Here is a 25,572-nt window from a genome sequence, read left to right as displayed (position 1 = left end):
TAACTAGGCCACACTCGGAACCTTAATTAGCAGACAGGGAATCCTGGGCATTTTCACCAGCTACATAGGAGTGTCTGAGCTTGTAGGACAGTTGTCTCTGAGTGCTGTACTCCCCTAGAGCACCCTGGCCTCTGCCCAAGCTGAATTCTCCTCCCCAGCCTCAGAACTGATCCCTGTCCTTCTGCTGCACAGGGATCCTAGGACATGGGTGGGGGCACTGTGGGGTGTCTCATGCAAGAGGTGCTTGACCAGCACTGGCATGCCCCACCCAGCCTCTTCCTCTTGCTGCCCTCTCCAGTGACTCACCTGCCCAGCTTCCTACAGGTCAGGTGAGGGTTTGGTGCTTAGAGAGACATCAGAGGCCTATATAAAAGCACACTGGTTCAGTCCCCAGCATCCGTCTGTCACTGCCTGCTGTTGCACAATGCTGGGACTCCTGGGGCAAATAGCGGCTGACAACCTGGCCCGTCGCACTCAAAAGGCCACTGAGGAAGCTGGTAAGGACCTAGGGCTTCTTTCCCCCTGTGTGGGGTCAGGGCAGGCTTGACTGGGCCTGTCCCAAGCTGATCCCAGGAATCAGGCCAGGCCTTGAGGCCCGCTGAGGGCCCATTGGGAACCCTGGCCTATCACCCCACTAGGAGAGATAGAGCTATGGGCTGCAGATGCTGGGGAGGGCAGTTGAGGGTGAAGCCCTCAGAGCATCACTGCCCCAAGCCGCCCTCTCTACCTGTGGAGCCTAATCCAGCATCCGTGTAGAAGAGAGGCCAGGCCAGATGAGGCTCCTGGGGACAGGTGACAAACATAGGTGCTGGGTGGGCAGATGGCAGTTTGGATCTTTTTCTCTGAAGACCTGGGAGACCTTCTGTGTCAAACTGCCTGTTCTCAGTCCCTGCCAGACTGAGGAGCATGGAGGGCCCTGTGTCCTCATTGGGCTTCCTCAGCTCCTTTCAGCTGCCAGGCCCTTCTGTTCCAGCATGAATTGGCTGGGGGTGGCATCCTGGAGCTCCAACCTAGGTGTCTAGAGGTGCTGGGAAGGGAAGCAGTCTTGCATGGTGACTTTGTCTCTTAATTTGTCTGAATTGGTCTCCTTTTTCAGTTGATGCTGTGGGGGAAGCGGTGAAGGGCGTGGTGGAGCACACCACTGAGGATGGAGAGCAAGGTACTGAGGGCTGGGGTTGGGGGGTGGGGCAGAGGGAAGGAGGGAAGGAGAGAAGGAAGGAAAGCAAGGAAAGAGGAAAAGAAAGAGAGAAAGTGGGAAGGAGAGAAGGACACAAGGAAGGGCTAGGGAATGTAGCTCAGGGGTAGAGAGCTTGCCAAGCCTTCATGAGGTCTGGGATTTAATTTTCAGCACTGAGCATGAAACCAAAAAAGAACAAGCCCAGCATATAGTGGCTTATGCCTACCATCCCAGCCACTGAGACTGAAACAAGATGATTGTCAATTTGAGGCTAGCCTAGGCAACTTAGGGAGATCCTATTACAACATCAAAGTAAAAGGGGTTGAAGATGTAGCTCAGGTGTAGAATCACCCATGGTTTAATTCTATTTCTGTAACAACAACAACAACAACAACAACAAAACCCCAAAAGTTGAAGAGGTGGAGGACAGGATGAAGAAGGAAAGCTAGGTGGGGCCAGTCACTTCTTTGCCCAACAAGGTCACCATCCCAACCCCCTTTTTGCATCCTTTCTGTTGGTGTGCAATTATCTCTGAATGCCATCATCAGTTCAGACTAATCCTTGTGTTAAGGTCCATCCAGATAGTCTTCTCTGTAGAATATTAACACCAGGTCACAAAAGACCATGTGGCAGCACACTGGGACAAAACATTTAAGATATAAAATGATAAGCCAGGTGCAGTGGTGCTCATCTGTATTCCCAGCCACTTGGGAAGCTGAGGCACAAGGATTGTAAATCCAAGGCCAGCCTGGGAAACTTAGTGAGACTGTTTCAAAATAAAACAAAGAGGGCTGGGGGTGTAGTTCAGTGGTAGGGCACTTGCCCAGCATGCAGTAAGCCCTGGGTACAATCCACAGTACCACATACACACAAAAGCCACAGATGGAGGCAAAATATTTATAATAGAAGTGATAATCTGATCTAACAACCCAATATAAAAAAGAGGAAAAGATACAAATACAAAAATGAAGAATAAATAGCCAGTGTACCCATGAGTGGATACTCAGTCTCATTCAAACTGAACAAAGGCAGGTTGTTTGCATATAAACTAAATGTGTTTTGTGGTACTGAGGACTGAGTCCAGGGCCTTGTGCATGCTGGGTCAGCATTCTACCCCTGAGCTTCAACCCCAGCCCCAGGAGAACCAGGTTTGAATTTTTTGTGCCTCTGCCCCATGGGATGTGTCCAGGGTTTGTCCTGTCACACTGCCAAAGCCCCCTGCCTCTCAAGGTGACATGCTGAGCACAGCAAGGGGTTCACTCTAACCTTTTCTCTCTTTTTCTTCCTGATAGCCCTTGATGAAGCCTTAAAGGATGTACAAGAGTTGGGAGAGAAAGTGGTGAAGGAAGTCACTGAGAGTGTGACCAACACTGTCACAGATGCTGTCACCACACAATAGAGGGCCTGGGCACACCAGGACAGTGAGCCTGTTGGCTATCCTCTCTGAATCTCAATAAAAAGCCATGGAATGTGCACCCTGAGTTCTTGATTTATTGCTCTTTCAATGGGAACTCTAGGCAAAGTTTTTCTTTGGGTGCTGGATTCAGAACCCAGGGCCTCACACTTTCTGAGCATGCACCCTAGCACTGCAGGGCACCTCCAGTCTCTGAGAAGGTATTTTTAGGCTTTCTTGTAAGTCCACTGTAGAACACACCTGCATGGCAAGCACCTGCTAGATGTCAGGTCGTTTTCTAGGATGAGTCAGATGATGCATCCGATGCTTCTGTGGTTTCTCCTGTCAGTAGGCAGCTTCCCTGGCCCTCAACCTGGTACTGGGGATTGAACCCAGTGAAGCTTTGCCACTGAGCTACATCCCCAATCCTTTACATCTTTTATTTTGAGAAAAGTTCTCAAATGCCAGGCTGGACTTGGACTGTGATCCTCCTCTTCCAGGAGCCTCATGAGTAGATTTGATGACAGGCATGTGCCACCACTGTGCCTGAGCAGCAAGCTGTTCCATTGTTATCTGGGCTCTCTCCCTCTTCCTTCTTACTGCATCACCTCACTCATGCTAAACCTTTGTTCTACCATGAGCTCCCCTTTCATCCTGGGCTCCACGAAAAGACTGTTTCCCCAGAAACTACAGTTTTCAGATACCTCGATGCTTCAAATTTGTCTTGCATGTTCTTTGGGTCTTGTTCTTGCTGGATTCAAGGAAGATAACAGACCAATCTGATTAAAATATAGGCAGCGCAGACACCCCACTCTGCTCCTTCATGATCTGCAAGAGTCTCCGACAAGCATTCTTGCTGTTTAGTTGTGGAACCAGGTCAAGAAGTCCCTGAGTCCACTGTTTTTGGCCCTAGCAGCTGCTGTTAATCTACAGTTGGGCCTTGTGTCACATCCATTTGTTGATAGCAGTCAGTACTGCACAGTTGACACATGTGTAAGAGCATGGAGCTTGAAGTGTTTCAATACAAAAGAGGAAATGATGTGTAAAAATGGAGCTGGGAGCAGTTTGTTCTTTGGAAGTAGAAGAAAGAGTGCTATGATTCAAGAAGGAATTAGTTGCTTACTATATTTCTGGTCTTTTCTAGAGTGGGCCTCACAAATTTCGGAATGGCCCTGGAATATCCAATATTTCAGCTTCAGAACATCTGCCACTGTCCAGCTAGAGTTGGGCATTGCATCTCAGTTTTGTTCCTGATGACTTTGAACTTCCCCTTTGTAAAACCTAAGCTGAGAGGGCCAAAATTTTTGTGGTGGCAGGGTAAACTGGAACACCTTCTGTGAATGGCGGTCGGTTTTTAGGACTTTCTCTTTCAGGTTTGCATAGGTACCCACAGGGCCCAAAAGGGCACACACAGATTTACTGGAGCATGTTTGTAATAGTGAGAGTTTGTTAGGCCCTAAAATGCTAGTCAGATATCACATGGATGGCCAGTGATGCTGTTTATTAGGTGTGTCACATATAACATGGAGTGTAATTCTACTGTATTATAAATTCCTTAGCTTAAAACAGGGACCCAGGTCCAGAGGTCCATCACCTGGGATTCGTCAACAAATATTGTATATGTTTGAAATGGAATACTCCTTGGCTATCAAAAAATGAGGGATAGTGCATATGTATATCTCATGAGTCTGTGTCCAATATCAAGAACTGTTAAAATATATATGTAGAATAAGTTTGTTTTTATAAAGCAAAAATAATTGTATAAGGAAAAACTGATAGTATTTTTAGAGCAATATTTTTACTTCCATCTCTCATTTTCTTTTGCTGTCTATGCTGTGCAAAGAGGGGACATGAAATAAACTTCCATCAAACTATGCATGTTATAGAAAGCAATATAAAAATCAAGAGTGATGTCAGCACAAATGGTGGAATATGGACTGCTAAAAGTTTTCTCCTTTAGGAAAGTAATGAGAAACGTACTCTGTATGCAGAAGTGTGCAGCAACCAATATCCAGACCAGACTACTGCCCAGGAACCTAACATTGCTGACTTCTTGAAGAGTCTGCTGAAGTATAGCCTTCCATTTCCTTGAAGAACCAGAGGAAATCCTATACACTTGTACTTGGGTATCCAAACGAATTGAAAATAGTATGGGGGCGTGGGGATGAGGCTCAGTGCTAGAGCACTTGACAGGCAGGTGTGAGGCCCTGGGTTTGATCCCCAGTACAACAAAAGTAAAATACCAACAAGGAAAAAAACCCTCTGGCATTATGAGAATGCGAGGTGGTCACTTGATGTGATCCCCTCTCCTTTCTCCTACTTTGGAACTTATGGATTGAACTCTTTGACCATCTGTCTTGAAAACACCTGATGTTAAAAGGAAGAAATCATATAAACACTGTCTGTAGCTACCTGTGGGTAAAGTTTTAGTATAGCATCTTCCAGAGGCCTTCATCTTCCTGTTTTGTTATCACGGTTTGATCTCATGTTCTCTAACAATTTTAGGATTAAATTAATCAGTATTTATTGTTCTCATGACAATGCAGTAAGGTGGGACTCGGAGCTAGTTTTCTGTCATCATACCTAAACACCTGAGATAATGAACTTACATAAGGAGGAAAATGTTGCTCTGACTCATGATTTCAGTTCATGGTAACTTGCCCCAGTGCCTTTGGGCCTGTGGCGAGGCAGGACCTCATGGTGAGTGCAGGCAGTGGGGGAACTGTCAGGGCAATGCAGCCTGGAGGGAAAGAGCAAAGGGCTGGGGGCCAGTGCTCCCCAGTGACCTACCTCCCTTCCACTAGGCCCCATTGCCTAAATGTCCCACCATGTCCCAAGAATGCCATAGGCTGGGGACCAAGCCTTCACCCTATAGGCCTCTGGGGACATTCATCGTCCTAAATGTAGCACACTCTCAAGTTCAGATTCAGCTCAGTGGAGCTCTAAAGTGCTTTCTTCTTCTGTCCGTGAAGCTTTTTTAATGTTGTTTTATTGTGGTGGATGTATATTTCTCCAAGGCTCACTTCTGAACCTGTGAAAACTCAATAAATAGATAGATAGATAGATAGATAGATAGATAGATACATAGATAGAAAGATAAAGGCTGGGGACAAAGCTCAGTTGCTAGAATGCTTGCCTTGCATGGAAAAGCCCTGGGTTCAGTCCTAGGAGCACTGAACCACCCCCTGTCTCACACAAACACACAGAAAAAACCCCCCACAAACAAACAAATAAACAAACCGAAAACCCCTACAACTATAACACTCTTAGAAGAAATCAGGGAAAACTTTATGATGGTTGATTTGACAATCATCTGACACCAAAAGCACAGGCAACAAATCGAATATAGGTAAACTGCACTGCATCAAATTTAAAAACTTCTTTGCATCAAATAACACAATCATCAAAATGAAAATATAAGCTGAGAAAATATTTGCAAGTTGTATATTTGATAAGAGGTGAACATTCATAATATAAAAAGAGCTCCTACAAGTCCACAATAAAGTAACCCAATTACAAACAAGACAAGTCACTAGGCCTGGTGCTTCATGCCTGTAATCCCAGAGACTCATGAGGCTGAGGTAGGAGGATCCCACTTCTGCAACTTTGCACTGTAATTCCGTCCACCCATCATCTAGCTTTTCTTGCTGCATGCACAAATGTTTTAATTTAAAAAACAAAGCAAGTGACTATGAAACACTTTCCAGTTCTGGGATGATCTGGAGGAAAACAGAGTCCTTCTTTTGTCCAGGAACTGGAGGCCACCACACCCACCTCCTCCCCAGGCCTTCCCCTGCCTGTTAGCAGGTGGCAGTGTTTCCTTCCTGACTCCCTCCTTTATCTAGCTGTGGGTGGCCACCTTTCTTTAGGCTTTGACCTCAGCCATCCTCACCCCAGGGTGGCGCCCAGTTGCATGCTCAGGTCCTTGTGGCTGACTGTTCCTAAAAGGAGTACTTTCCAAGCCTGCAAAATGAGCCAAGACTGGTTCCCTCCAGCTCAAAGAGAGGTCCATGAAGAGACACCTGGGGCAGTCTGAAGGCAGCACCAGAATCCCCATGGGGACCACACCTGTGAAAGGTGACACCTGATCAGAAGAGAGGGCATGGAGACACACCCGAAGGCATGGTGGGTCGGGGGTACAAGAGAGCCCCAGAATCTTTCTGGTGGACAACCTTGCCCTGTGTGACTCAAGGATAAATTCCCATGGGCCTCACACTGGCTGATCCCCTGTTCTTCTGAGCGAGTGCCTTCAGAATGGGTGCAGGGCCTAGCTCTGACCTGGGAGGGGAGATTTTCACTCAGAGGGAGCCAGGAGACTTCTAGCAACGTTTTTGGTGACCATAAGTAAGTAAATAAATAAATAAGACAAGGAAAGAAGCAGCTCTTCCTCTTCCCCTAGGAAGAGATAGAGAGTAAGAGATTATGTGTGTGTGTGTGTGTGTGTGTGTGTTTGTATGTGTGTGTGTGTATGTGTTCCACTTGTGACCTGCACTTCAATCTGCTTTTTTTTGAGGGGGGTGCGGCCAGGGAATTGAACTGAGTGGCACTCTACTATGGAGCTACAGCCCCCACCATTTTCCCTGTTTTGTTGTTGTTTTTTAAATAGTTTCATTTTTAAAAAATTAATTGTACATTACAGGAAAAATAAAAACAAAAGCCAAGAACAAAGTCATCTAGTCTCAAGCAGCTTAGTTGGATTTGTCCGCTAGGTTGTGCGCGTATATACACAGTATCCCATTTTGGGTGATTGAGATGGTAGTGTGTATCAAGCTTTTCCACACATAATGAATCTTCACCAATTTAAAATCCTAAAGCTACATAGGTATTTTTTTTTGATAACCAAAAATACTCTACACCAACTAAATCTGTTATCCTTTCTTGGGGAAAAAATTTCACTGAAGACATACATGGCCACAGGTCTCTAGGTAGACATATGGGCAGAGTTACAACTAAAATAATGCATTCCCTCAATGCTCAATTTAAAATAAGACCGCAACAAAATACACCAACCTTGTTTCATTACCAGATTTCCACTACTAAACTACTAGCAAGAAGGCATGTTCCCAGTGAATTAAAGTAATCCTATAGTATAGCCAGCAGATGCACACACATCAGTAGCTCACATCAAAATGTAAATCTTTCAGCACTTGATACCACCTTTCCTGTGTGTTTCCCTGTGCCCCTCTGCTGCCAGCATAAGGAACAAGTCCTGATACACAATGCCCCTCTGATGCATTGTGGTTTATTTAAAGCAATTCCAGGTCCAAGATGAATGTTTTCTATCAATTATAACAAAAAGATATTTTCAAATTGGCTAGTTCACTAGCACTTCTTTTTTTAATTCTTTAATTTTTTTATAGTTGTAGATGGATAGAATTCGTTTATTTTATTTTATTTTTTTTACTTTCAGGTGGTGCTGAGGATCAAACCCAGTGCCTCACTCATGCTAGGCAAATGCTCTGCCACTGAGCTATAGTCCCAGCCCATTAGCACTCCTTTTTATGTCACTTCAGGACATCTAGAAAGCTTAGATGTTGTGAAATGAAGTAGGAACATTATGCACAATGAACACAGTTTCCCAAAAATGCACAGATGGCTGATCTATGGTTATAATGTAAACCTGTATCCAGATATGGAGACAGTAGCCAAGAGCACTTCCCCTCCCACTTCCTCTTTTCCTGCTTCCCCATTCCAGGGACTAAATTGATGACTATTCCTAGCCCCAAAGAGTGGATTAACAAGGGTCATCTCAGAAGGCAGTTCTTCCTCAAGATTAACAAAAGGATATTGATACAGGGGTCATTTTGCTACTTCTAACAACCATTGGGCATTAGGACTTATCCTTTAATACCCAGCAAGATTAACTAAAATGCACATGTAACAATGGCTAGACAATCTGAACTAATCTAAGGGGAACAGAATGCTTCTCTATGCATACTTTCTTCTTTCCCCACTCCCACTCAGTGAACTCTCAACCTACCTTCCAAGATATCAAGTTCAACAACTCCATTCCCCCACATGGCAACCATTCCTATGTAGTAACAACACATCCTTAAAGGGTATCTCTACTTTTACCATGTTTTGTGAGCTTTTAAACATCTAGAAACAGTAGATGTTTCCAACTAGACATACAGTAGCACTGAAGAAACGGCAGCACTTACTTGACAAAGGCTATACTTTGAAGCAAGACTCCCCCTTTTTTTAAAGGCTGGAATTTGAAAGTTTCTTCCAAACAGTAACATTCTGGCCTAGAACTCTTCCCTTTCTAGTCTTAACCCATGGGTCAGTATATGCAACTGTAATGCTGAGAGATGACTTTAACAATTTCACTTCCTAACTGGTTTTAAGAACAGTCTTTTCTATGAATTTAACAAAACTAGATTTATCTAGATCTATGTAGAAAGAACTCCACATTTCTTATAAAAAGTGTATCTCACAACACCACTGAAATATTAATATCTATTTTTTTAACCACTTGGTGTGTTAGTTTACTAACTCTTGTCCTACACTGGCAATCTCTTTAACATCTAGATAGACTAGATGTAAACTTGGACTCATTTGTCCTTTATATACACTCTTTGCACAGAATAGTAAAAGAAAACTCACAAATATAAGGGACAATGGTCAATTGTGCCTCACAGAAAATACACTGGTAAAAAGCTCTTTATATATTCTTTTCCTTCTTCCTCCCTGAACCAGCACAGATATAATATGTCCTGCTCAGAGAAGTGTTTGGATCATTCTATTTCCACAAGACATATTTCCTCATGAATTTTAACCAAAAGATATCTAGGACATGTCTTATTTACTACCTCGACTTTTAACATACTTTGTGCACTTCTCCACATCTAGAAAGACTAGATTTTTGAAATAAGGATTTAAGTTTGTCAATTAGGTGCATAATAGTTTTAAATAAACTACACACATGCAACAGTGGTTACACCTGAAAGTGTCTTCAAAGTAGGATCATTATTGCCTAGAATTCTTCACTTCTTCCAGTTCTTTCTTCTCTGTTACATGTATGACACCTGAGTGTCACATGATGAGTTGTTACAATTCCACTTCCAAAAGTCCTTTAGAAGACTGCCTTTCTATGAATTGTAACAGAAAGTGTACAAAATGTGTGAGTTTACTAACTCTACTTTTGTCATACATTGGCAACCTCTTTAATATCAAGAGACTAGATGTTATAAAATTAGGACTCCTTTGTCCAATATATATACAATATATACAGTATAGCAAAGTGAAATGAAATGCATGGTATAGGGCAATGGGTAAACTGAAATGTTCTAGCACACTCTAGCAAAACACTTTTGGCAACTTCTTCCCTCCCACCTCCCTCAACCCAATGAACGAGTACAGATAGAATTCTGTCAAGAGGTGGTTTAACAATTCCAAACACAGTATTTCTCATCAGTTTTAAAAGCTATTGACAAAAAGTTTCAATTCTACAACTTCTACTTTCAAATATATCAAACGTTTCTGAATATATAGAAAGACTAAATATTCTACATAAGAACCTGTCCAAATGCACACAGCACTGGTAAATAAAATTGCATGTGTACCATTGGTTATAATCCAAAGTGTCTTCTCATATGACCATTTTGTCCTTGAAACTTTCTCTCCTCATTTCCTTCTATTTTCAGTCCAGGGGACAAGTAGAGACATCTGTAACACTTAGAGATGGTTGAACAAATTCATATCCAAAAGTCATTTACAAAGGACAAGCTTTCCTATGAATTTCAACAAAAAATGTACAAAATGTTCTAATTTTACCAACTACTTGGTCATACACTGACAACCTCTTTAATATCTAGAGACTACACATTACAAAATCGAGACTCAGTTGTCCCTTATATACACTATATATACAGCAAAACAAAATGCACAAAACATACAGAAAACTGATGTCAGAAAATGTCCAAGTATGAACACACTAACATATGACCTTCTGCAATTGCTTCCTTCCCACCTCCTCCACATCACTGAGCAAGTACAGTCAGTGCTATACTGCTCACAGAGGTGGTTTAATAGTTCCATTCCCAAAAGACTATTTCATATAAATTTTAGCAAAAAGATATTTAACATACGTTGGTCCCTTCTAGAAACTAGACAAGACTAATTGTTTCAAGTGAAGACTCAATTTGTCCACTATGTACATGACAGTCTTGAATACACTTCACTCATGTAACAATAGTTCTAATTTGAAAATGTCCTCAAAATATGAGCATTCTGGCCCTTCACCAACCCAGTGGGCTATAATGCTCAAAATTTCACAAGACAATCTTTCCTAGGAATTTTAACATAAGAAATACAAAATTGGATTACTAATTGTACTTTTGTCATACACTGACAACTTCTTTAACATCTAGAAAGACTAGATGTAGATGAGGACTCATTTGTCTTTTATATACACTATGTACACAGCAAAGTAAAACAAAACCCATAGACTTAAGGTACAACTCTTAGCTCATGGTAAGCACCCTGGCACGGTGCTCCCCAGAACCAGCAATCCCTGCTACCCAACAGGGGTTTGGCCATTGTGCACCTCCTGCCCCCACCGCCCGAAAAAAAATTTCATAAAAATTTTAACAAAAGATTTACAAAATGTGTTCTATATTTTACACTTCTACATTTAACATATATCGGGCACTTTAGAACATTTAGAAAGTCTAGATTTTTTTTTAAGTACTTCACATTTTCACTATATATACACTAATGAGGAATAAAATGCACATACAAAACAACAAAAATGTCTTTTCCGTAAAACCAGTCTGGCACAGGACCTCCTTCTCACGGTCAGTCTTCTGCATGTCCATCAACCCCCGAACGGACTGGACACGTGTGGCTCCCAGAGGCGGACTCACAGATCCCCTTCAAAGTCCCTTCCAGAGGCATTTCTGATTTCTTCAAACACAGGGGCATTTACAAGAGGTTACTTCCTAACCCTACCAGAGGTCGGGAATCCTCTTCCCATTTATGAGGCCCACAACAGCAGCAGTTTTCAAAGGTTGCAGGCAAGTGGCAAGCAGCTTTTTTGTGCTGTGCCCAGGTTGCCTACAAAGGCCCGCGTCCTGCCCCAAGCGGGTGGACATTTCCAAGGGTCAGATGCGGCGTCCTGCTCTGTCCTTTCTCTCTTTCACAGAACCACCACCAGCCATCCGAGGCCGCTGACTGTCCCACCCACCATCCTCTTGGGGGCTTTGCTCACCTCCCAGGACCCTTCTGGTCTCTGTGAGCCTTGTGGGGACAAGGTGTATCTCCAGGAGCCTGCCTTGCGCGCTCCTGGAGGGCCCTGGGGTGGGCGGCTCCACTGTCCAAGGCGCAGCCCAGCTTTCAGGTGTCCACTCTCCTTCTTGGGACCTCGAAGCCGCTGCTGGCCTCCAAGGCGTTCCTGCGGCTGCCAATCTCCTTGCCATGCCACGCCCGCCGCCACACAAAGGCGCCATGTCCTTGGCAGCAGCTTCAGCTGCGAGGGACAAGGAGGCTCTTAGGCCATTTGTAGGGCCAGAAGAGCCGGGCAGCCCATGGAGTTCTGGGTTGACAGGTCACTGCCGCCATCAGGTCATCCATCCTGTTTGATAGGCTCACCAGTCCTTAACAGCCAGGACAGCCAATGGGCAGTCGCAGATGGAGCTCTGGGGATCTGCAGGGGAGGACGTGTCCTGTCCAGGAAGCCCCTAGCTAACTCATCCGCATGGGGTCAGGGCCCCCAGAGGGCCCAGGAGAGCAGGTAGAGCTCTGTTTCTCACCAGGCTGGCTGCCAGACCTCCCTTTATACTTTGTATTTGGATACAAGGTATAGCTAAGGTCTCCAGAAGGAGATCCTCTTACCTCACCCTCCTGAGTTGCTGGGGTTACAACTTCTTTCTGTTCCCTTTGCTCTTTCTTTAAGTCATGTTCTGTCTGTAAAACCAATCAACTTTGCTTGAGCCATGGGAACACTTCCTCTATTTTATGGAATAAAGCATTGCCTCATTCTAGAAGAAAAAATAAAGCCAGGGCTTAGGGATGTGGCTCAGGGGTAGAGTATTGCCAGGCATGTAAAGACCCTGGGTTCAATCCCCATCACCAGAAAATAAATAGGTAGGTAGGCAGGTAGATGGAGGGATAGATAAAGCCAATTAGGATCTTCAAATAAGTTGAAATTTATCATCATTTAACATTACTAAGTGCTGCATTTGAAGGTGGAAACCTTCCCCTTGAAACTTTGGTCTGTGTTCCTTCCTCCCTCCTCTTCTTCAAGGCAATGTTCAGTCAGTAGGAGGAGCCTTCTTTGTATTTATGTTCACAGCCCCACAGAAGACACAACCTCAACCACTTGGCTTTTCAGCTTTGATTCTCATCAGACTCCAGATGGGCAAGGAACCAAGTTTTCTACCTCCACCTTCTCTGGTTTTTCCCTCTTTCTTTGTTTTATTTGGTTTTTTTTTTTTTTTTTTTTGTGTGTGTGTGTGTGTGTATATGAAGACATGAAGTATTTACATTCCATTCCCTAACACTCAGCCACACCTTTGTCTTCCTCCTAGATTTGCAGTTGAAGATACTAACAGCTCTATGCTATTCCTTTGGTTGAAATATTTTCTGCTACCCATTGATTGGTTAGAGTTGATTTTTCTAGAAGTTTTCTGAAGCATGAAATGTTCACAGGTGAACAATAAGACTACCAGGATCTGGGATGATAATTTTGATAGCTGGGTGATGAGTCAGGGAGGGTGTATAATATTCTACTTTATGCATGACATTTTCTATTTTTAAAAAGGTAAAAAGTTAAAATGTAAATAGAAGACATTATGTAAACAATATTCTGAGCTCTTTGATGTTTGCGTGATGCTATAGGTTTTGTTAAATGAGAAGAGGCCATTGTTTTGAACTAAGGTCCTACAGAGATCAGGATGAGACCAAAATGGAGTTGTTAGGTAGGGGCTAGCAATGAGCCATGAAATGCATGGTAAGGTCATAAAGGGTTTTTAAATTACTTTAGGGTCCTTCTTTAGACTCACTTAAGAAATCAAATGGTGGCAGTTAATCAGTAGAAAAAAAGAGTGGAGCTATTTGTAAAACACATCAAGAGCAAAGCATTAATGGGAGTAACTAGACAGGGTCCACTGAGGTTGAGGTGAAGTTAGAAATTTCGGCTATAAGTGTCTCCAAGTGTCTGGGAAAGAAGACACCTTTAGTAGTGCAGGTGCACTAAGGTAACTTCTGACCAGTTACTGACCCCAGTGTCCACATTAACATGGGATTGACTTGTAGATGAAGCCCTCCTAAATAGGATGGCCACCATGACAGTTCTGGAGAGGACCAACTAAGTCAAAACTCTACCATCCGATATGAAGATGTTAAACACCTGGTTGGAGAATGTTGCTGGAGGGGAACCCCAGTTTTCAACCATGAAACAGTACTAAATTTGGAGACAGCATAGGATCCTTTCTGGATCTCTGCTCAGAGATGACCTTCTCTCTCTCTCTCTCGAGAGTGCTCTCTGCTTGAGCCTCATTTGGCTATTTCTTTTCACCTCACTTTCTCTTTACTTTCACTGATAATAAAGTTCTCTGCCATGGCTTTTGGTGTCAGAACCCAAGAACCAAGGTTTGGAGTTTCAGCTGCCTGCTTTCCTGTGACAGGTAGCTTCATGCTGAAGTTCCAAGTCACCAAGCTGACACTCAGTTGATTATCTGACCTGCCCAGTAATCAGGATTAGAGGGACTGCCAAGTTACCAAAGAGGCCAGTTTCAATTGGCATGATGATGAAGGTGCCTCAGTCTTAATCCTCCCACAAAAAGGCAACCTGAAATAACCTGATGTTAACCAATATTTTTGTATTGAAAGTTAACTTTGAAATGACCCATCTAGTTTTTGCTCTATGTTTCTTTCTTGAAGTCCTTGTCTGTCTGTAAAATGAAAACTCCTGGGCTCAGCTCATCAGAGCATTCGTATTTTCTGAAATAGTGTTACTCTATTCTAGAATAGACAGTCAAGCCAATTGAGATCATTAAGTTGAGTTGTTGTCATTTTGTTCTTGACAATCTATAGCGTTTCTAATTTATCCCTGTCTGGGTTTGAAATCTGTGGCTCATAGATTTGTTCTTGTGTCTTGGAAGGGTTGGAACTCTGCATTCTGGCCCAGGGCTGTCTTCAAACTTGTGATCCTCCTTCTTCAGCCTCATGAGTGGCTGGGATTACAGGTGTGAAGCAGCATGCATGGTTTGTTGTTTTGCAGTGCTGGGCTTCAAATACAGAGCCTCATGCATGCTAGGGAAGTGATCTACCACAGAACTACAACCCCCATACTGCTGTGATGTTTGGATATATATATACACATATATATATATACAGTGGACAGACTCTTGCAATTGAGCTAATTAACATATCCATCTCATCACATATTATTGTCTCCTTGTGATAGGAAGATTTATGATCTATGCTGGGCATACTGGACCACACCTGTAACCCTAGTCATTTGGCCACACTGGGCAACTTAGTGCAGATCCTATCACAAAATAAAAAGTTAAAGAGGTGGGAATGCAGCTCAGAGGTAGCACTATAAAAATAAATAGCAGGGCACAGTGTCATATGCCTGTAATCATACACTCAGAAGGCTGAGATAGGTAGGTTGCAACTACAAGACCAGTCTAAGCATGTTAGCAAGACCCTCAGCAATGTAGGGAAACCCTGTCTCAAAAATGTTTTTAAAATGGCTGGGGATGTAGCTCAGTGGTAAAGCACATCGGGTTAGATATATAAATAATAAATAGTGAATATTGTTTCATTGTACATACATACTACATGATTACTTCCTGCTCCTTTGATGATGGATGCTTGGATCGTTTTCAAATCTTGGTGATTGTGACCAATGCTGAAATAAACATAGGAGGACAGATATTTTTTCCAGTTGCTGATTTTATTTCCTTTGGGTATGTGCCAAGGATTGCTGGTCCTATACTAGTTCTACTTTTAATCTTTTAATGATTCTCCATAGTATTTTTCATAATGGCAGTACCTTCTGCCAGAGTTAGAAGGATCCCTTTTCTTCTTATTCTTACCAACACTTGTTCTCTTTTGATTTTTAAAAATAATACCCATTATTTTTAATGGGCGATGTGAGATGCTATCTCATTGTAGTTTTGATTTGTATTTCTCTGATGATTAATGATATTGAGCCTCCTTTCACAATATACTTAGCTCTATTTTAAAATATTAACTACGTGCCATTGCCTGGCTTCCTTCTTTTGAAATTCCAAGTATGGGTATGTGGGTCTTTCCTACTTTGTTTGCACGTGTATCATTTACTCCCAAATGATACACGCGCAATGCTGCATTTCCTTATGATTCCTTTTTTTCTTTGATTTAAAAATTTTGTTCCTTAATTACCTACTGTGTTATCCACTTTCTTGTGCTTCTTATCTGAAAATGTCTTCCTTTGTGTCTTCCTTCCTTCCTCCCTCTCTCCCTCCCTCCGTTCCTACTTTCCTTCAATTCTTTCTTTTCTGTGGTACTGGGGATTGAACCTGGGAATGCTCTACATTTGCAGCCCCCTCCACCCCCCTTTTTTAAGGAAGAGTCTCACTAGATTTCTGAAGCTGGTCTTGAATTTGCCACTCTCCTGCTTCTGCCTCCTGAATCTCTGAGATTACAGGCATGCACTATCATGCCCAGCATTCTTATCTATATTTCTTCTAATTTACTCATGTATTATGTACGTCCTGCAACTCCTCTTGTCTGGCCATTTCATTTGAAAATTCTGGTAATCCTGACTTACATTTTTCCATCATAACTGCTACTGTTTATAAAGTGTCTTCAGTTGTTTTCAAAATTCATGTTGGAAGGTTGTGTAATCATTTTCATGTGCCTTTTATGAAGTAAACTTGTCAAGTAGGATTTCCATATTTTTTCTTGTTGTTGCTGTTTGTACTGAGGATTGAACCCAAGGGTGGTTTATCAATGAGATATATCGCCAGCCCTTTTTATTTTTGATTTTGAGAGATGGGGTCTCTCTAATTTGCTGGGGGCCTCACCAAGTTGCCTATGTTGGCTTTAAACTTGTGATCCTCCTGCCTCAGCCTTTCAAATTGCTGGGATTATAAACCTGTTCCATCATGGCCATCTTGGTAGGATGTCTTCATGTGCAATGGAGCTTTTGTTTTCTTTCTCATATTTAAAAGTAGTGTGTTTTGACTCGCAAGCTAGCTCCACCCTTTGCGCCTTCTCTCCCACCTCACACTCTTCTTGCAGAGCCCCCTTCCCAGCGGCCTTTGCGTGAACAAAATGGCAGCCCCCCGTGCCTCGGAGGTTGTCTTGCTTATCCAAAGCTTAGGGATGGTGGTCTTGGCAGTCCCTCTTGATGACTCAGTCTATAGCTGTGGTTCCAGTAAGAACTAAAGAATGTTTCACACCTCCTGCTTATGAACCCAAATACAAAACAGAAAAGGAGTTTATAGAACATGCCCGGAAAGCAGGATTGGTTATTCCCCCAGAACGTTTTGGACCGGCCCATACATGTGGCCTGTACAGCTGGTATCTTTGATGCTTATGTTCCTCCTGAGGGTGATGCTCAAATGTCATCTCTTTCACAGGAAGGACCAAAAGAGAGAACTGAGAAATTGAAGAAAAATGCAGCACCACAATTGTCAATCCGGAAGACAAAAGAATTTGATGCTAATTTTAAAACAGAGGCCTTCCCTGAAAAAGCTAAGGATTTCTTCATAGAAGCTCACCTTTGTCCAAACAACTTAGAATATGACCAGCTTCACACTTTGGTAACTGAACACTGTTTTCCGGATATGGTCTGGGACATCCAGTATAAGACTGTTTGCTGGGGACATCCTAGGAAAGTGGACAGGGGGAGAAATAGTGATTCCCCCAGGTACCTTCTTGCTGGGCATGGTTTGGGGGTAGCTTTGTTCCTCTAATAATGGTGGTGGTTCCTTTCTGCTGACCCTTTCTTTTATAGCCATGGCTCCTTTTGGAGGCTGTGAAGGCCGCTCTTACCCCTGTAGACACAGGAGATAAAACTGCCACTACTGCTGCTCACTGGGTGCTTCACCATTGCTCATTGGTCCCTAAGCCTGTTCCCATTTCCATGAATAGTACCTTTCCTCAAGTTCTCTTTCAATGGGCCCTCTGATGGCCACCAGGAGCCTGCTTGCCTCATGGATATATGAAGGTCATTATGCTGGGAATATCTTCCCTTGGTGACTAAAGAGCCAAGAGTCCAGTATCTGGATGAGAGAGGATCCCCTATGGCAGGGAGGGGTCAGTGTGTGCAGGATCTGTGGGCACTGCATATACTATGAGCTGAAATTCACGAAGCAGAAGTAGGCGGAGGCCTATGCAAAATGGACCATCACAAAACTTTTGATGTTGTGAGAGCTATAGCCCAAACCACTGAAGAAAATGTTGTGCTTAGCAAGGCACTGCATAGTATGTCTGTAATTCCAGGGATGTGGGTGGCTCAGTCAGGAGGATTGCAAGTTCAAAGCCAGTTTCAGCAATTTAGCAAGACCCTAAGCAATTTAGAAAGTCCCTGTCTCAAATTAAAAAATAGAAGAGACTGGGGATATGGCTCAGTTGTTAAGCATATTTGGGTTCAATGCCTGCTACTAAAATAATAATGAAAAAAAACCCTAACCAAACAAATAAACAATCAAACAACTAAAAGTCATGCTTTAGACATTTGGGAGAGCCTCACATATTTGAATATTTAAAATAAACATTTAAAAAATTGGTAGTTGCTAAGGGAAAAATTGCTCTTAGAAAATTTGACTCTCTGTGACCTGATGATTCAGCCTGTTGTTCCTTTGCCAGACTGAGTTATTGGGGAAATTCCCCTGGAAGAATTAGTCTACTCCCGTCAACACCAAATTCTTCTGTCCAAGAGGAGGTGGACTTGTCCTTCTGACTAAGGATATGCTAGCATGGGTGCCTGTTCTTTAGACCTTTCTCATGGGGCTCCCTTCTAAGATGAGGCAGTGGTGGGTGTGCTCCACCTGAGTTATCTTCAACTTGCTCCAGACACTTGAAATTGTTCTGTTGCAGGAGATGTTCGAGTCAGCCCCTCAGACCAGAATCCATTCCTGGTAAAAGTGTCTCTAGTGAAGGATCCAGCCTCTTCTAGGGTGCAATGTAGGGGCACATGTGTTGCGCTGGGAGCACAGGGGCTGGTTATAGATGGAGCTGGGAAACCAAGGGGCACTAGACCCAGGCCAGAGCTGAAGGGACTGGTGTCCACATCCATTCTTGGAAGTTTGGTTTCTTGCCTTTTCTCCATCAGGCATTTGGAACCTGTATCTTGGCAAAGGGCCCTAGAGCGTCCGCATTGAAGTGGTCAACTTGAGGCAGTGTATTAGGGGACAGGGAGGGTGGAACAATCCTGGCCTGTCTGACTTGGGGGATCAGTCTGTAGGGGAGACTGATTAAAGAGGACAGGGAGGGTCAGCAGTATCTGAGAGGGAGGGGAAAAGCAGCTGTTCAAAGAGGCTGTAGTGGGCAGGCCTCCAGGCAGGCTCCTGTGGACAGAGCCCTGCTGAGGGGCTGAGCTCTGAGGAGGGTCTGTCAGGGCTGGTGAGCTCCTGAGAGGGGATCTCTGACAAGCACACTAGCTGGGGCTTGTGGGGTGGGGTCTGGAAGCGGGTGGGTATCACTTCTCAGGGGAGGGGCAGAGAGGACCACTATGGAGGACCACAACCTCCAAGGAAACAGAAAAGGGGTTTGATGGGTCCAGGGAGCATCCTCATGTGTCCCTCTGCCCCAGTCCCATCAGCTTCCCTGGCTCCCCGACCTCCACCACCCTTGCCCTGGGTGGCCTCTGGAGCTGTAACAAGGGCAGCATAGGGTCATCTGGATCTGCTTAAGCTCCACAGTCCCCACCTTCATGGTTCTTCCTAGGTCCTTGGGTCATAGGTATCTACTTGGATAACTTGCAAGTGGAGAATTATTGTAATCCTTTTGTTAACGAGGCCTCTTTCAAATTGTTTAAGCCTTGATCCACCTCTGCCCAAGGGAGGTGGCAGTGATACGTGTGGGGCTGTGGCCTCAGGACCGTGAGGTGCTGTTGCCTACAGCATATTCGTCCCAACCCATGGAAACTGGTCTTAGTTCGGAGCTCTCCAGCAACTTGGCCTGTGCCATGTGTGATGTGTAAGAGGCCAGGAAAGCTGCTTTCTGTGGAATTCCAGCTAGGTCCAGAGAACCTCCTAGGTCTACTCTAGGACCTGGAATGTGACCTTCTGACCTTGCAGAACCTCCCCTACAGACTGATCCTCAAAATACAGAGAGGACCCAGGATTCTTCCACATGCTGGTGGCCCAGTACTGGGCAACTCTGGAGCATGAGTGAATGATAGTCCACTGACTGGAAAGTCAGGGTGACTACCTGGCTCAATGCGGTTACCTTCTCTATTTGCAGAGCCCAGGTACTTTAGAATAGGAAGGGCATTGGTGACCACTACTTATTTTTAAAATATTTTTTGTAGTTGTTGATGGACTTTTTTCTTGTTGTTGTTGTTTCTATGTGGTGCTGAGAATTGAGCTCAGTGCCTCACACATGCTAGGCTAGTGCAGTACCACTGAGCTACAACCCCAGCAAGCCCACCACTGTTGTGTGCCTGACCTCAGGGGATGCCTGAGTCCCCATGTCCCTAGAACTTCCAAAATCCTGACTAGGTTACAGTGGGAACCTTGATTAGTGGACTGGGCAGCCTGGGCAGTTTCACCAGCTGCATACCAGGGTCTGAGCTGGTAGGACCTTGTCTCTGAGCGCTCAGGGCCCTGGCTCAGCTGACTTCTCTTGCTCAGCTTCAGCCCTGATCCCTGTCCTTCTGCTGCACAGGGATCCTAGGACATGGGTGGGGACACTGTGGGGTGTCTCACTGCAAAGATGCTTCACCAGCACTGGCATGCCCCACCCAGCCTCTTCCTCTTGCTGCCCTCTCCAGTGACTCACCTGCCCAGCTTCCTACAGGTCAGGTGAGGGTTTGGTGCTCAGTGAGACATCAGAGGCCTGTATAAAAGCACACTGGTTCAGTCCCCAGCATCCGTCTGTCACTGCCTGCTGTTGCACAATGCTGGGACTCCTGGGGCAAATAGCGGCTGACAACCTGGCCCGTCGCACTCAAAAGGCCACTGAGGAAGCCGGTAAGGACCTAGGGCTTCTTTCCCCCTGTGTGGGGTCAGGGCAGGCTTGACTGGGCCTGTCCCAAGCTGATCCCAGGAATCAGGCCAGGCCTTGAGGCCCGCTGAGGGCCCATTGGGAACCCTGGCCTATCACCCCACTAGGAGAGATGGAGCTATGGGCTGCAGATGCTGGGGAGGGCAGTTGAGGGTGGAGCCCTCAGAGCCTCATTCCCCAAGCAGCCCTCTCTACCTGTGGAGCCTAATCCAGCATCCATTGTAGAAGATAGGCCAGGCCAGATGAGGCTCGTGGGGACAGGTGAGGAACATAGATGCTGAATGGTCAGCAGGCAGTTTGGATCTTTTTCTCTGAAGACCTGGGAGACCTTCCGTGTCAAACTGCCTGTTCTCAGTCCCTGCCAGACTGAGGAGCATGGAGGGCCCTGTGTCCTCATCGGGCTTCCTCAGCTCCCTTTCAGGAGCCAGGCCCTTCTGTGCCAGCCTGAATTGGTTGGGGGTGGCATCCTGGAGCTCCACCCTGGGTGTCCAGAGGAGCTGGGAAGGGAAGCAGGCTTGCATGGTGACTTTGTCTCTGAATTCATCTGAATTTATCTCCATTTTTCAGTTGATGCTGTGGGGGAAGCGGTGAAGGACGTGGTGGAGCACACCACTGAGGATGGAGAGCAAGGTACTGAGGGCTGGGGTTGGTGGGTGGGGCAGAGGCAAAGAGGGAAGGAGAGAAGGAAGGAAAGAGGAAAAGAAAAAGAGAAATTGAGAAGGAGAGAAAGACAGAAGGGAGGGCTGAGAATGTAGCTCAGGGGTAGAGAGCTTGCCAAGCCTGCATGAGGTCTGGGATTCAGTTTTCAGCACTCAGCATGAAACCAAAAAAGATCGAGTCCAGCATATTGTGGCATATACCTACCATCCCTGCCACTGAGACTGAAGCAAGATGATTGTGAATTTGAGGCTAGCATAGGCAACTTAGGGAGATCCTATTACAACATCAAAGTAAAAGGGGTTGAAGATGTAGCTCAGCTGTAGAATCACCCATGGTTTAATTCTATTTCTGTAACAACAACAAAACCACAAAAGTTGAAGAGGTGGAGGACAGGATGAAGAAGAAAAGCTAGGTGGGGCCAGTCACTTCTTTGCCCAACAAGATCACCATCCCAACCCACTTTTTGCATCCTTTCTGTTGGTATGCAATTATCTCTGAATTTGATCATCAGTTCAGACTAATCCTTGTGAAAAGGTTCCACCAAGATAGTCTTCTCTGTAGAATATTAACACCAGGTCACAAAAGACCATGTGGCAGCACACTGGGACAAAACATTTAAGATATAAAATGATAAGCCAGGTGCAGTGTTGCTCATCTGCATTCCCAGCCACATTGGAAGCTAAGTCACAAGGATTGTAAATACAAGGCCAGCCTGGGAAACTTATTGAGACTGTCTCAAAATAAAACAAACAGGGCTGGGGGTGTAGTTCAGTGGTAGGGCACTTGCCCAGCATGCAGTAAGCCCTGGGTACAATCCACAGTACCACATACACACAAAAGCCACAGATGGAGGCAAAATATTTATAATAGAAATGATAATCTGATCTAACAACCCAATATAAAAGAGAGGAAAAGATACAAATACAAAAATGAAGAATAAATAGCCAGTGTACCCATGAGCAGATACTGAGTCTCATTCAAACTGAACAAAGGCAGGTTGTTGGGGATATAAATTTGTTTTGTGGTACTGAGGACTGAATCCAGGGCCTTGTGCATGCTGGGTCAGCATTCTACCCCGGAGCTACAACCCCAGCCCCAGGAGAACCAGGTTTGAATTTATTCTGCCTCTGCCCCATGGGATGTGTCCAGGGCTTGCTCCTGTCAGACTGCCAAAGCCCCCTGCCTCTCAAGGTGACATGCTGAGCACAGCAAGGGGTTCACTCTAACCTTTTCTCTCTTTTTCTTCCTGATAGCCTTTGCTGAAGCCTTAAAGAATGCCCAAGAGTCAGGAGAGAAAGTGGTGAAGGAAGTCACTGAGAGTGTGACCAACATTGTCACAGATGCTGTCACCACACAATAGAGGGCCTGGGTGTGGTGAGCCGTTCCTATAGACCGTGGCCGCCATTAGAAGATGGCGCCAGCTTCCACTGTGGCCTGTGATAAACAACTCCTTTTTTGGAGAGTTGGCACATAATCCCTTATCACCCTATGAGAAAGCTCCACGTGGCAGCTTTTCATTGGGGCTTGAGATGCTTTATTAAGGCTGGGAGGGGCATCCGAGAGAGAGAGAAGAAGAAATATCAAGGGCCTGAATAAACTGCTGAAAGAAGATTCCTGAGTTGCGTCTTCCTTGCGGGCAAGGGGTCGCGACAAGTGGTGCCGAGACCCGGGAACCAGAACTTTCAGCAGTCAGGGGTGGTGCACCGGTTAGTCCCAGGTAAGTGGGATCCGCGACCAAAGCGGGGTTAGTTCCAAGTAAGTGGGATCCGCGACCAAAGCGGGGCAGCTCCTCTGAAAAGAAAGAGAGAGCATTACATTTTATTGCAGCTGCACTGTGTACTTTCGCTTCTACTTTCGCTTTTGTTTTTTGTGCTTCCTTTGTTGTTGTGTCATGGGTGCCGCATCTTCAAGTCCGCTTCTCCTGGCCCTAGAGGGGCCTGTTGCGTTCCAAGGGCCTGGAAGTGAAACATAGTACTTTACAGAGATTTTTACAGAAGATAGATATCGCTGCACCGTGGTTTGCATTTTCGGGCAGCCTTACTGTACCTAGTTGGGATAAATTAGGCAAAGATCTTGACTTTGCATCTGAGCAGGGCATATTAGAGGGTGGGGTGATACCCCTTTGGAAAATGGTCCGTAGTTGCCTTACAGATGGTAAATGCCAAGAAGCTGTGAGTGAGGGTCAGGCTGTTCTTGAGCAACTACATGAGGAAAAATCTGAAGGATCACATAGTGAAGTGGCAGAGAGTATCAAAAGTAACAGTAGTGAGAAGGCAAAAGAGCCTGAAGATAAAAATAGGAGAAGGCTCTATCCAGACTTGACCGAATTCAAAACATCTGAGGACACAAGCGGCTCAGAGTGTTCTGAGGACCTTGATATATTGTTGCAACAACTACATAAGATAAAAATGAAAAAGAAGAAAAAGGAGACACAAGGCGCGCATGCCTACTGTAAGAAGGGGGAGGGATCTAATATTGGTCAACAGAATTCTGAGGAGGAGGAGGTTGAAAATTTAGAAGAAGATATGATGCCTGTTGCCCCACCCCCGTATGTGGGGGGGAGCCAAGGTTCCGGGAGATCTTTTCATGCGCAAGTTTGGAGAACAGTCAATACAGATATGGGACTTGCATACCCGGTGTTTCAGGACAATAACAGGGGAAGATATCATGAGCCTTTAGACTTTAAGATAGTTAAAACCTTGGCAGAATCCGTCCGCACTTATGGCATAGATGCCGCTTTCACTCTCACTCAGGTGGAGGGACTTACTAGATTTTGTATGACTCCCTAAGATTGGGCTAGTCTAGTCCGCGCTTGTGTTTCCCCAGGGAAATATTAGGAGTCCAAAGTTGGCTGTTTAATGTTTCTGGCATTACCCAAGACTCGGAGCGAGGTAGGAGGCTTAAAATTTTTGCAAATAATTCACAATTATCTAATGCTACATTACCCTCCGCAGCAGTCTGTCTCCAATCTCCGTTCCTGTTTCTTTTGGCTAATGTTACATTACAGGGGATGCTTAATTGTTCTAATGTTACTTGCTACTTGTCTGAGTGTTGGAATGGCTCCTGGACTACGGCAGTGATTATGAAAATTCCAACCTTTGTCCCGATCCCAGTTACTGCAGATCCAGAATCCTTTCCTATTGTTGAATTGATTAGAGCCCGTAGAGATTTTGGAATTACAGCAGCTATAGTGACAGCTGTGGCGGTATCTGCTGCTGCAGCAGTTACAGCTGGAGTAGCCATGGCCAGCCAAGTACAAACTGCTGCCACTATTAATCAGGTTATTCAACAAACATCCACCATACTTGAATCCCAAAGTAAAATTAATCAACACATTTTATCTGGGATTTTGGCTGCTAATCAAAGGATAGATCTGCTTCAAGCTCAAGTTGAGGAATTGTCTGACCTAGTACATTTGGGTTGTATTGATCAACGTGCACATTTATGTATAACCTCTGTCAGATTTTATGATTCCAGAAATGCCTCCCGCATCATCGGGGAATATCTATCCGGAACCTGGTCCATGGAAGCAGAAAACTTGATCCAGTCTCAACTAACTCAGATTGCTGTTTTGAACAGTACCCATGTCGATCCCGTGACTTTGGGTCGATTCACCAATTGGATATCTTCTGCTTTTTCCTTCTTCAAAGAGTGGGTGGGGGTAGGCATTTTGGGGGCAATGTGTTGCTTCGGTGTTGTACTTTGTTTGTGGCTTCTCTGTCGCCTTAAAGCTCGCCATGCGCAAGAGAAAGCTATGATTGTACAGGCTCTTGCGGCCTTAGAAAATGGCATTTCTCCACAAATCTGGCTTGCACATCTTAAACAGTGATTTTCTGGGCATGGCCATTGCACCCCAAGTTAATTTCACATTGCACTGGGATTGGCGTGCCCTCTTTCCTATGCTCTCCCAGTGCTGAATAGCCCTTGCACTCTGCAGGTCTTGTTACCATTGCACGCAGATGGGTTTCAGGACTGGTCTTTCTTCTCGGCTACAGACTCTTTACCTTCCTCTGGGGCTTAGGGATTGTGTTGCCAACTTAAATTTTGTCATCATTACCAGGCTACCTGTGTTATCCTACTTCTCATCGTCGTCACGATGCAGGATGCGAGGCAAGGCACTGCACTTGAGTGATCCCTCAACGGACCTCAAGGAAAGCATGTCCTATTGCATGCG

The 25,572-nt window shown here is 44.8% G+C and overlaps 2 protein-coding genes and 1 pseudogene across 2 annotated transcripts; all 3 read left to right on the top strand.

Annotated features, from left to right (window-relative positions):
- Positions 1-424: 424 nt before the first annotated feature.
- LOC114083593 (protein FAM25A-like) lies at positions 425-2,576 on the top strand. Its single transcript, XM_071610712.1, has 3 exons — positions 425-497; positions 1,097-1,159; positions 2,470-2,576. The coding sequence occupies exons 1-3, from the start codon at positions 425-427 to the stop codon at positions 2,574-2,576; spliced, it is 243 nt and encodes an 80-aa protein (XP_071466813.1).
- Positions 2,577-16,669: 14,093 nt separating this feature from the next.
- Positions 16,670-19,713, top strand: LOC114083592 (large ribosomal subunit protein mL45 pseudogene; annotated as a pseudogene).
- A 918-nt stretch (positions 19,714-20,631) lies between these two features.
- Positions 20,632-22,758, top strand: LOC139705358 (protein FAM25A-like). Its single transcript, XM_071610711.1, has 3 exons — positions 20,632-20,704; positions 21,306-21,368; positions 22,652-22,758. The coding sequence occupies exons 1-3, from the start codon at positions 20,632-20,634 to the stop codon at positions 22,756-22,758; spliced, it is 243 nt and encodes an 80-aa protein (XP_071466812.1).
- Positions 22,759-25,572: the final 2,814 nt, after the last annotated feature.

The sequence above is a fragment of the Marmota flaviventris genome, chromosome 4 (assembly GCF_047511675.1).
Source record: "Marmota flaviventris isolate mMarFla1 chromosome 4, mMarFla1.hap1, whole genome shotgun sequence".
Lineage (NCBI taxonomy): Eukaryota > Metazoa > Chordata > Mammalia > Rodentia > Sciuridae > Marmota > Marmota flaviventris.
Note: the sequence above shows the minus strand (reverse complement) of the source record. Positions and strands in the feature narration are given on the sequence as shown.

Coding starts and splice junctions, on each gene's coding strand:
- LOC114083593 (XM_071610712.1), top strand. CDS start 425: ATGCTGGGACTCCTGGGGCAAATAGCGGCTGACAACCTGGCCCGTCGC. Junction 498..1,096: donor AAAGGCCACTGAGGAAGCTG/GTAAGGACCTAG, acceptor CTCCTTTTTCAG/TTGATGCTGTGGGGGAAGCG. Junction 1,160..2,469: donor CACTGAGGATGGAGAGCAAG/GTACTGAGGGCT, acceptor TCTTCCTGATAG/CCCTTGATGAAGCCTTAAAG.
- LOC139705358 (XM_071610711.1), top strand. CDS start 20,632: ATGCTGGGACTCCTGGGGCAAATAGCGGCTGACAACCTGGCCCGTCGC. Junction 20,705..21,305: donor AAAGGCCACTGAGGAAGCCG/GTAAGGACCTAG, acceptor TCCATTTTTCAG/TTGATGCTGTGGGGGAAGCG. Junction 21,369..22,651: donor CACTGAGGATGGAGAGCAAG/GTACTGAGGGCT, acceptor TCTTCCTGATAG/CCTTTGCTGAAGCCTTAAAG.